General features: G+C 36.8%; 1 protein-coding gene across 1 annotated transcript; it reads right to left on the bottom strand.

Moving 5' to 3' along the window:
- Positions 1–5,659: 5,659 nt before the first annotated feature.
- LOC122083058 (heterodimeric geranylgeranyl pyrophosphate synthase small subunit, chloroplastic) lies at positions 5,660–7,500 on the bottom strand. Its single transcript, XM_042650728.1, has 2 exons — positions 6,917–7,500; positions 5,660–6,527 (listed from the first exon to the last, which is right to left on the bottom strand). Exons 1-2 carry the CDS (start codon positions 7,259–7,261, stop codon positions 5,823–5,825), a joined length of 1,050 nt encoding a protein of 349 aa, XP_042506662.1. The 5' UTR covers positions 7,262–7,500; the 3' UTR covers positions 5,660–5,822.
- Positions 7,501–11,466: the final 3,966 nt, after the last annotated feature.

Below are 11,466 nucleotides of genomic sequence, written 5' to 3'. Positions count from 1 at the left end.
ACCTGCATTATGGCTGTCATATGGCATTTTCTTTTTTCTTTTGTTAGGTACAAAGAAAGGTTAAGAATAAAATGGGGGACACAGACGTAGCCAACGTGGGGATATCCCAAGAAATAGACGCATTGAAAAATACAAGCACAAGTAGCAAGAACATGAGCAAGTTGAACCATATCCTAGGACAATTGAAGAACTCGACTATAAAATAAGCAACTAATAAAGAATTATTCTGAACTATAATTTAGAGTCTAGGGGAGGCTGAATCTAAATCACCATTGCATGCAATCAAAAAAGTACGCCAAGTAGAAGATGCCATCATTTTGAATGTGTGCATCTGATAAATTAAAAAGAAAAAAATAAAATTTGAAAGTGCACATATTCAAAGGACATATTTTCCACACCATGGTTTAACCGTGTGTTACATCTTAGATCAATTTCATTTATCCATATTCTCTTATAGGGTTTCGATATGATTAAGTTAGGTTGCAAGAAAAGTTAAAGGGAAGGAAAATGAAACCTTAAAACTTAAAAAGGATACTCTACTTAATTTTCTTATCATATTTAAAAAATTATATATTTTACATATAATTTTTATTTTACTTTTTAAACTAAAGAAATTTGGATCAAAGTAAAGTAAAATGTGATAACCAAAGTTACCAAATATGAAATATTCAATTTTCTTATCATATTTAGTAAATTATATAATTTACATATAATTTTTATTTTACCTTTTAGGAATTTGACAAAGTAAAGTAAAATTTAATAACCAAATATGGAATGATTTGGAATTAGTGATATAGTCACATGGGATAATTATTGTAATAAAATTTTAAGTTTCAAGATTTCACTTCCCTTACCTTCAATTCTTTTTGCAACCAAACAAAATCTATATGCTCTTACCAATATATATATATATATATATATATATGAAAAAAGTCAACTCTTAGTGGTATCTTACAAGGGGTAAATTTATTTTAAAAACATGAAAAAATCCCAAACAAGATGGACTATTTAATTGAAATTATAACTCAAATTTGACATATTGTCTATTTAAGGAGTTTCCTATCTATTCAATAGTTAAGACTACAAATCATCTTATTCATATGACAAAAAAAGTAGTGCACAATTTAAATCTCTAAAAATAAAGAATTGGAATTAGATCGTATAGACTCTTAATGGTAAGCCTTTATAAAATCGGATTTGCAAACTTTTGTTTATTTTCATATGCTAACATGATCTATGACTAATTCATTTTTTCTAAATTTGATTACTATTTTTTTTTTTAACTTTGCAATTAAATTTATTAGATAAAAAGATTAATGTTATATTTTAAAAGGACAGAGTTCTCCTTAGGATTAGTTTGGTTATCAAGAAACAAATAAAAAAAATTAAATTAGATTAAATTTAAAAAGAGAGATAAATACATTACCAAACTAAGCTTTATGGATTAAATTCCATGATGAAAATGATCACATGATCAAATGAAAGTATAGATCCAAATCGCTTGTCCCATCACATGGTTACATCAGGATGAGGGATTTCTCCTCCCCACAAGCAAAGAAAAAATGTCCCATTGCCATATATAATAAGAATTTTAAATAAATTTGTTTAATCATAATTGCAAAAAATATACTTCCTTCAGTTTTTTATTATTATTATATTTTCTTCCCATTCGGTTGCAACCCGAAGGGCATTATAAAAAGTGAATTTGACCGGCTAAAACCAGTAAGTTAGAAAAGTGATGTAACCTATTTGATTTATCTAGAATACCCACAATGTGAAATAGATGATTATTGTGAAAAATGGAGTTCTACCCTTAGTGTGACCCATACAAATGCTCAAGTCTGCTAACACATTTGTAAAAACCAAGAGAGTTTTGTCCAACCACTAACCTCCTTAGCACCTTCGTTCACCATAGCGGTCTTCTATGGTTATTCAGTACAGTAGAACAAAAGGGGAAGAAAGCTGTCGTTCTCCATCATCTCTCTCAATTCCACACCTGAAATTGAAAGGAGACTTACCCACCTTTTTTTTTTCCCGTTTTGTATATGAGATTCTTTTCCTTAGTTTATTGCAGATTCTTAAAGTTGTGTTTGTACCCTCTTAACATGAGATTTAGGTCTCTCTAACCGGGGTTGGCTGAAGAGGGACCAGTCAGATACAAAACAAAGGATTCCTTTGATTTTGTTTATGTCGTTTCTGTGTCAATTAAAAATAGAAATGATATTTTCTTTTTTTGTGCTGAAAAATGAATTTTGAAATTCTAAAAAGGTGTTTGATTTTTTTGTTTATCGAAATGTTTTAAACGGTGTAGTAAGATTTAAGACACGAGTGAAGGCATAACGTTGTAGGTATGCACCTTACGAGTGAAGGCGCAACGTTGGAGTTGCAAGTATTCTTCATCGAAATGAATTTCAGAAGGATGAAGGTAGTCTAGAACTGTGAGCTTCACACAACCAGGTTGGAGTTATTGCTTATGAATAACGAGAAGTTTCAACAATGAGTTGGTGTTGGGTAGGTCAAGTGAAAGTATGGATTTTTCATAATTTTTGTCCCTCCCACTTGTTTCTAAAAACAGAAAAATAAATCTGACTTGTTTCTTCATTATTGTTTATGAACACGGAAATAAATATATATTTTCTAAATTTTGAAAAACAACTTGATACGGCCAAATCGATCGCTCAGTAGGGTAAGGACATGCGTCACCCATCAGGACACGTGTCGCCCACCAGATAGGGATTGCAAGGACTCTCCCATGTAACCTGCCCAAAGTGAAATCCCCACCAACCGAGAATAGGACTTTCGAGTCGAATACATGCATGGAAGAAGGTGCCCGAGAAGGACTCTTGGAAGGAAAGGGAAAACCCTAAACCCTAAGAGCTATATAAGAAGGCCCGAGAGGAAGGAAGGATGTAAGCATCAATATCCACACCATTACTCCTATACAAAAACTGTGCAGCCAATTTCTAACTTGAGCGTCGGAGAACTAACCCCGGACAAAGCTCCGGGCCTCTGCCGTCTGTGCTTGTGTAGGTCAGCTCATACGGATTTTTGGCAGCAACACAACTTAAACGAAACAAAAAATTAAACAGTTTTTGGGGTTTTTTCTTTTTTCTTTTTATTTTTGAGCATAAAAAAATGACAAAACACATTTCTTGAAACAAAATCAAACAGGCCCAAAGTGAAATCCCTTGTTTCTCTCTCTTGTTTCACTTTCTTATCGATACATGCATGTGAAAAATTGGAGAAGCATTGGAGAGGATCCCAATCCCACTTTCTCTTACCTTAACATATGCGTGACTCAAGCTCTACCACCATCAGATCCAGTTTCTCTCCAACGACCATCCAAGGGACATCATTTTCCTCTTTGATTTCCCCGTGATCGATCCGGATATATATATATTTTTTTTAAAGCAAGGAGTCATCAAAATCTGTTATTTTTTAAAGTTATTGATTCAATAAATTTCGAATTCATGCTAGAAGAGGTAAGCTTTATTGGTTTTTATTAGTTTATTAACAAAAAGAGGTAAACAATAGCTAAAAGAAAAAAAGAAAATAAATCAAATATGATTCGTTAGATCAAATTGGGTTTATAATCAAAATTTAAATTAGTCGTTTTCTATGGGTATTCACATCGTTGCACCTATCCCAAAGATTAATCGATAGTCCCAACTTAATTTGTTTGGTAGCCTTTCTGATCAATGGACAATCAATCCAATCAATTTGAGTGGCAAAATTTTTAGGTACTCTGTATTTTGTTTATCGGATTAGATTTGGTGTGAAATCGTTATTGGAAATGATATCCACATTTATCAAATTCTCCCAATTTTTTGTTTAATCAAATTATCCATTTTGATCCAAATCTGTCACGATTTCAATCTGAATCATTCAATTTCAAGGGGAATCAACCGATTCGACCAAGCATTTAATTTTCAGAATTAGAGATTGAATATGTCCCTACTGATTTCAATTCAATCCAAATTTGATTGGGTTGGAATCGGTCCCTAAAACCCTAGAATTAGCCTCAAACCTTAAATCTAGTTAGGGGTGTTAATTCTAGGCCCGATCGAGCATGACACATTTATGATCAGACCTGGACCGGCCAGATTATTAAACATGTTTGGCCTAAACCCGGGTTGTTTATAAATAGGTAGCACACTGTACAAGGGGTAAGCCCGATGTGCCTCCCAACTGACCCGGCCTGTTTAGAAGTTGGACTCGGACCAACACGTTTAGCATGACAATTTATATGGGTATTTTGTTTTTGTTTTTATTTTTATTTTATTTTTATTATTATTTTTTTAATAGAATAGGGTATATATTGATATTTTTATCAATTATTGATTATAATTAAGCGTAATATCTTTTCAAAATGGTCGAGGATTTAACAAAATAAATTAAACTATATTAAATCTAAAAAAATTAAAGACCATTTAAAGCCTGTTTAAGGTTTTATTGATACATTGCCCCATTTAAGGCCCGATTAGGAGAGGTCCGATTAAAACTGAAACCCAACCAAGACCAACCCAACCCCGATCGATTGACATCCCTAAATCTAGCGATCGAGTTCAAAAAACCCTAGAATCGACTCTTTCAGAAAGGTAGAATTAGGATCGGTCCTATCAATTCCAATTGACCAAGAATTTCAAGCTAGAAATTAGAGATTGAATCGGACCCCAAAATCCTAGAAGCAGCCCTCAAGTCTAAAAGCCGAGTGATCCAATCCCCAATAACCCTAAAATCCCTTGTTTCAAAGTGATTGAATCAAGATCGATCACTATCGATTCTGCTCCCAATTGGCGGATTCAACAAAGGACTTTAAGCACAGAATCGAAGATCGAATTAGTCCTTGCATGGATCAAAATCGATCCCAAAAACTTTAGAATTGGCCATGAAATCTAAAAACATAATGATCCAATCTTAAAAATCCTAAAATCGGTCACCGCCGATTCTGATCCATGGAAATTGAATCGATCCCAATGATTGTGATCTGATCCAGATTGAATTGGTCCCAAAAACCCTAGATAAAAACCTAATGAATGAGCCCAGAATTGATAGTTCTAAAATTGTCAGAATGGTTGAAATCGGATCAGGATCAGGATCAGTTACTGTTTATTTTTAATCCAATCAGAGTCAAACAATTCGACCAAGGATTAAACTGGGAATCCTTGATCGATTCCTGTTGATTTTGATCTAGGTTCATATCAGATTTTTTTGGAAATTGATTCAAAAAGCCATAGAATCAGCCCTCAAATCTGAAAATAAGCCAATCCTAAAACCCCTTGATTTTGCTACCTAACAAGAATTCCTTCATAAGACATCGATACTGTCAGATACTGGAAGGGAAGGATAGTTTCAACCCCATGCAATAGGGGGTGAGACTCTTGTCCTATTGCAGGATCACATCACCAATGGTGAGGGGATTATTCCTCCCCAATTGGTGAAGAAAAACTGAAAAGAATTTTCAGTAAACTATACAATCATGGTTACAAAAATATAAACTAGGACCTAATTGCATTAGGGCCACGGTCAACCCGCAGAGCCTCAGGGCCACTTGATGAGAGGGCTCTCGATGGATGGCGGTGTCCGATCGATCCACATGGTAAGCTGATGAAAGAAAACTTTGTCCTACAAACGATACACTCATCATTGCAAAATACACTTCCTTTTCAAAGCCAATTTCATTTTCATTACCTTCCTCTTACTTGCAACCAACAGGGAGCCACAGGGAAGGGAAAAGGAAAGAAGGGGGCAGAAATCACATAATGCAAACCTATAGTCCTATAGTCTTTTGTTTTTTTGGTCATTGAAGAGAAATATTACAACTAGGAAGAAGCCGATGCCCTATCAACAACAGATACAGTTGCATTATCAACAACACCAACGGCAAAATCCCTATCCACCGCATAATCCACGAAACTATAAAGCGGGATCACGCCCTCTCCATACTTGGCAAACCCATCCAGCTCTCGCTTAGCCCTGCTTCGAAGCTCTTCGGCCAATTCCAAAGCCCTCTCCGTCCCATACACACCGGCATAGCTCTTCCCCTGCTTCTTCCACTCTTGGCCTTGTTCCCTGTTCGCTTTCTCCTCCAGGACGTCGTCCACCACTTGATAAAGAACTCCGACTGTACGACCGTACCTCCTCAATCTCTCTATCTCATCTTCAGCGGCACCGCCCAGCAACGCACCGCACACGGCGGAGCACTCAGCCATTTCCCCGAACTTCTTCTCATGGACGAATTCGATGGCGGTGTCTTCACCATTCAGATCTAAAAACTGACCCGCTGCCATTCCGGTGGATCCAACGGCACGGGCTATCTCGGCCACCACCCGGAGGAGACGGGTCTCTGGGACAAGATCCGATGGGGTGTGAGAAACGATGTGGCGGAAACCCAGAGGGAAGAGAGCGTCGCCTGCGAGGATGGCCATGTCGACGCCGTAAACTGCGTGGTTGGTTAACCGGCCTCGGCGGACTAGATCGTCGTCCATGCACGGCAGGTCGTCGTGGATCAGGGAAGCAGCGTGAACCTGCAAGATTGGTTTTTGGTTAGAAAATCAACTCAATCCCATTGGCAATTGGGCAAAGATCAATAATCAATTTCCAATCACAAGACCGAACAATACGGCCAAATTGCACGAAAAACAAAGAGGGAAGGGAGTGGATATGTAGGTCTCATCGCCTTTAGATATGACCTTCGTAATCCATTCTTCCGAATAGCACCTAAGCAGTTCCAATATTTTAAATTGTATGATAACACTGCCGGAAAACAGGGTAACTGATTCAAAAGTTGCATGCCTAAGCTTCGTGGTTTAGGAGATTCAGATTCAGATTCAGATTCAGTTAGGAAAATCTAATCTATACTTCCAAAAAAAACGCACTAGGAGGAGAGGGGTTTGAATTAGATTGAGAGTGATACCATCTCGAGGGCGCAGGCAGTGGGGAAAGCTGCAAGACGATCGCCTCCAAAGAGTTCGCAGACAGCGACGCACATGACAGGAGGAGCACGTTTAGCACCTTCAGTGAGGACCGAGTACCGCATGGCCTCATAGATCTGTTCGGGGTATCGACTAGGAATTGCTTCGTCGAGCTTGTTATTGATCTCCCCGATTAAGTTTGTCCAGTAAGTACGAAGATCAAATTTTGGCGAAGACATAGCAAGCGAGGAGGAAGAGCAGCGAAACGGTTGTGGGCTTGTGCGTCTCTTCGGGAAAGATAGATTAGGAGATGAGGAAATGAAAGTAGATAAGGCCATCATCATCATCCTCCTTCCCACCTCTCTCGCCCTTTCTTTTCCTTTTCTTCTGAACCGAGAGAGAGCTTCAATATGAAGTCAAACTACAAATTGGCTTAAAATGCCTAAAACCCCTCGTTTTCGTTAAATGAATTTGGTGGGGTATCTACGTATTCGATAAAATGCCTAACAGAGAAAAGTGAAAACGAAATCCGAAAGGATGAGGTTTCAGTCACGTTAGAGCAACAGTGGTGCCACGTTTAGACACGAGAGGAAAGAGTGAGAAAGAAGTGAGTGAGAGCAAGTGTGAATGCGTGAACCTGGTCCAAGCAGTAGACTCACTATCCTGCTGGTCTCAGGCCGAACTTGGTTGCAATTTAGGGCCAAGATACGACAAAATTCTTGTGTAAGTAAATATAGTGACAGATCGATCCACCACTTAAAGGATGCCAGCTAAGGAAACGTTTGTGAGTGCCTTTCATCCTTCATTAAACGCAAAGGAAGAAAGGAGGGGCAATGAGAAAAAAATAAGGAGAAAAAGAAAAATAAAAGATAAAAGAGAAAATAAAGGAGGAATGAAAAGATAAATTATGGAAAAGGGGGTGGTTTTACGGATGAAGCTTGATGTCTGGTTTAGATAAAAAAATCTACTTAATTTATAGAGTTTTGTTTAGTTCAAAAATTTATCTTCATTTAAGATTATTAATAATTAAATAATTAATACAAGTAGTTATAATTTTAAATAATAATTCCTACCCACATATAACACTTCCCATATAATATTTAATTCTTCCATAACTATTAATAAACATAAAATAATTAATATGAAAATAACTTCCAAATAACTAACAAGCACTTACCTCCACATCCTTTAACATACGTCACTTTATGCACATAACACAATTGCAAAGTTTTGGGTAAATATCACTCCCTTCCCCTAAATTAAGGTGAAATATCAACTTGACCCATAATCTTTTATAAAATATCACTCTCTTTACTTATTGGAAAAAATATTATATAACAGCCCGTTGTTAAATATAGTTGTTAAGTCAAGTTAGATTTTTTTATAATCTCTAAAATATCCTCATTTCCCTCTTTCGCCCTTTCCCCCTTTCTCTGAAAAATTGTCCAAAACTAAGGAACCCTAACTGCCGGCATCACCACCCCTCCTCAGTCCTCACCTATCTGCAAAAGGTGTTGAACCAGCTCTACACCTCAGCATCAAATGGAAATTCTAAATAGTACTCAACATCAAAAGGAGCCCATCTTCTCAATTTCTTTAAAATATTTCTTCCAAATGTTGGGGATTGGTGTCGCGGATATCCCTACTGTGAATCGGCCTGCTATCCTGTTGTGTTTTGCCTACTGTGAGACTGAAGCTAGTTGCCTTGAGGATTCCATACATATTTTTCAAAACCTCACCGACTTTAAAGCATGGAAAAAGGGGAACTTGACTACTGCAAGTAAAATCCTCAGAGAGAAGTCAAGTTTCAAAGGATGCAGGAATCGAATCTTGCTAGTATCTCTTAAGATGTGTTGTGTTTCAATTGATAAATTCTGTAATTAAACAAATTAACATCAAACTTTCAAAGTCAGCTCTTAGTTTTGGCAGATTGGAATATTATTTAGCTGGAAATTTAGACGTTTTGCCAAAGGCCCACATCATCGAGGATATCCTTGATGCGGAGGCGTGCGGAACCTATCAAGGGATTGGTGTCGCAGGGTTTGTTGTCGTGGAAGATGTAGAGGAAGAGAGTGGTGGAGTCATTCAGAGGAGAGAGAAGTTTGGATCCATCCAGACGACGGCTTGAGGCTGGAGGCGTCCGTGCCGCCCGTTGACATTATTGAGGTTCTTTGGAGAGTAGATACTTATTTTCACCACCAAAGGAACTGTCTACGATATCTGCTGCTGCTGCTCTGAGAAGAGAAGAGAGCCAAGACTATGGAGAAGACTGAGGAGGGGTGGTGATGCTGGCAGTCAGGGCTCCTTATGGTTTTCAATAATTTTTTAGAGAAAGGGGAAAACGGGGAAAGAGGGAAAAGGGGGTATTTTAGGAATTGTAAAAAAAAATTAATTTGACTTAGCAGCCAAATCTAACGATTGGAGTTGTTTGATATTAGATAGCATATGTTTTTTGTAGGAGTGGAAAGTGAAATTTTCAGAAAAATGATGAGTGAAAATGATATTTCGCCTTAGTTCGGGGAAGGAGGGGCCAAAAGGATTTAATATCCAACAGATAAAGTCCCTCCTCAACATGAGCATTTGGAAAGGTATTTTTGAATGTATAGATAGATTTTGCCTAATTTTAATGGCAAATTGAATTAGTTATTTTCCTTTATACCCTCATGTAGGGGGTGTCATGCTTCGGTTCGGCTTGGTTTTGGTCTAGATTGAATCAGTTTTAGTGTGGAAATGGTGAAATCAAAACCAAACTAATAAGAAAATTTTGGTTTGGTTCGGTTTTGGTGTTGTTCCTTGTATCGTTTTGTAATCAAGTTGGTTTCAGTTTTTTAACCAGTTTGGGTTTGATTTTCCTCACAAAACTATGCAAATTTTGACTTTTTTTTAATGAATTTTGGATTGTTTTCCATTTCTTACCGGTTTTGAGTCCAATCAATTTTTAGTGTGATTTAATTTGTTAAAGGGGTTACAATATGCCAAACCAAAATTAGTCCAATAAGGTTTCGGTTTGATTTGGTCTAAGTTCAATCGAATTGATCGAAGATGGTTTTACTGATTCGATTTAAGTATTGACACCCCTACCCTCTTGTGTCATGTGAATTGTGATGTATGTTGTTTAGCACCTTTTGCTGGGTTGTAGGTCCTTGTACTTTTTGATAGTTCTTGATTTTATGTTTTTTCTTACATGGAAGGAAATATTATTTATTAAATCAAGTTTCTTGAGGCCACTGTGATTGGGAATCTGTCAGGGGAGAGGGGTCACATTTGGGTCTTTGCCTTGTTCAGCAACCGGTGCAAGAAAACTTTGTCCTTATCGTGAGGTTCTTTTCACTTATGCCCTATAGTGAAGAAGGATTTTCTACCTCTACTAGTGTCAATGCCTTAGAATGAATGAGATTCAAGAGTAATGAAAATTTTTCATTACAGGGTGAAAGTAATCATGACCCTAGATGCATATTATTCTTTCATCTATGATAGATAAATTTTGTTTTTTCCTTATTCTAAAGAGATAATGATCGAACTACTATTTGCTTATATTGGCATCATTTAATAGTGGAGAGCAAGAGAGGAAATTTCTATTAGTCTCTACACTTATCCCATGATTACTTAATTCGTCTATTCCAAACTCAATTTCTGATTCCCTCAGAAAAATTAAGCCCCACTTCATTTTCTCCCAGAATAATTCAATAATTCAGAATCCTTAAATTACCACTAAATTTCTTGTCTCCCATAGCTCTCCATTCCATGGAACACAAGGAATTTTCTTGTCTACTATTTGCTTATATTGGCATGAAAAGCTAATAGATCAAGCCAATAATATTACATAGCTTGAATTGCAATCAAGTCCATTCCAATATCAGTCAAAACTGGTTTTCAAATCCCAAATGAATGTTCAATGTTTTAGACATTTTAATATGAACATCATTCATTTACCATTCACAAAGAACTAATTAAAAATGGGATTTGAAGGATAACCCAAGACTAGTATCAGGCTCGACCCAAACCCCTTAAATTATATTTTATGTAGACTAATCCAATAAATAGGCTTACACTATCCACTTGTCCCAAAAAATTAAAGTTGGACAATTATCTCATAATTGGGGTGATTCTATCCAATGGGAACACTAAATAGAAGTATCAGCATGGGTAAGATTTTCGAAAAAATATCATTTTAGCACTAACGACAACAACTCATCCAAAGGTTGGGAGGACTTAGACACGCATCACTAAGTGTTTACATGTGTTGGGATGTATGTTCAAGTCCTCCCAGCCCTTGGGGTGATCATTGCATATGAGATTTTAATCTTTCATGAGGAATGTGGTGGCCATTTCACCCTTAATATGTCTGGGCATAGGATTCGCATGTTATAGTACATTATGAGAGGGTGAATCTAGACACTTCATGTGCAAAACATGAAGAAACTGTTTCACGTGAACCTATGCTTTTTAATTCAAAGAACTGGTCCTATACACTTTGAAAGGGTGTACCTACAATTTTTTTGCAGCTATGAAAGGGATGTGCCTACAAGTGTTTTTTTTTTTTTTTGGGGTG

The sequence above is a fragment of the Macadamia integrifolia genome, chromosome 7 (assembly GCF_013358625.1).
Source record: "Macadamia integrifolia cultivar HAES 741 chromosome 7, SCU_Mint_v3, whole genome shotgun sequence".
NCBI lineage: Eukaryota > Viridiplantae > Streptophyta > Magnoliopsida > Proteales > Proteaceae > Macadamia > Macadamia integrifolia.
Note: the sequence above shows the minus strand (reverse complement) of the source record. Positions and strands in the feature narration are given on the sequence as shown.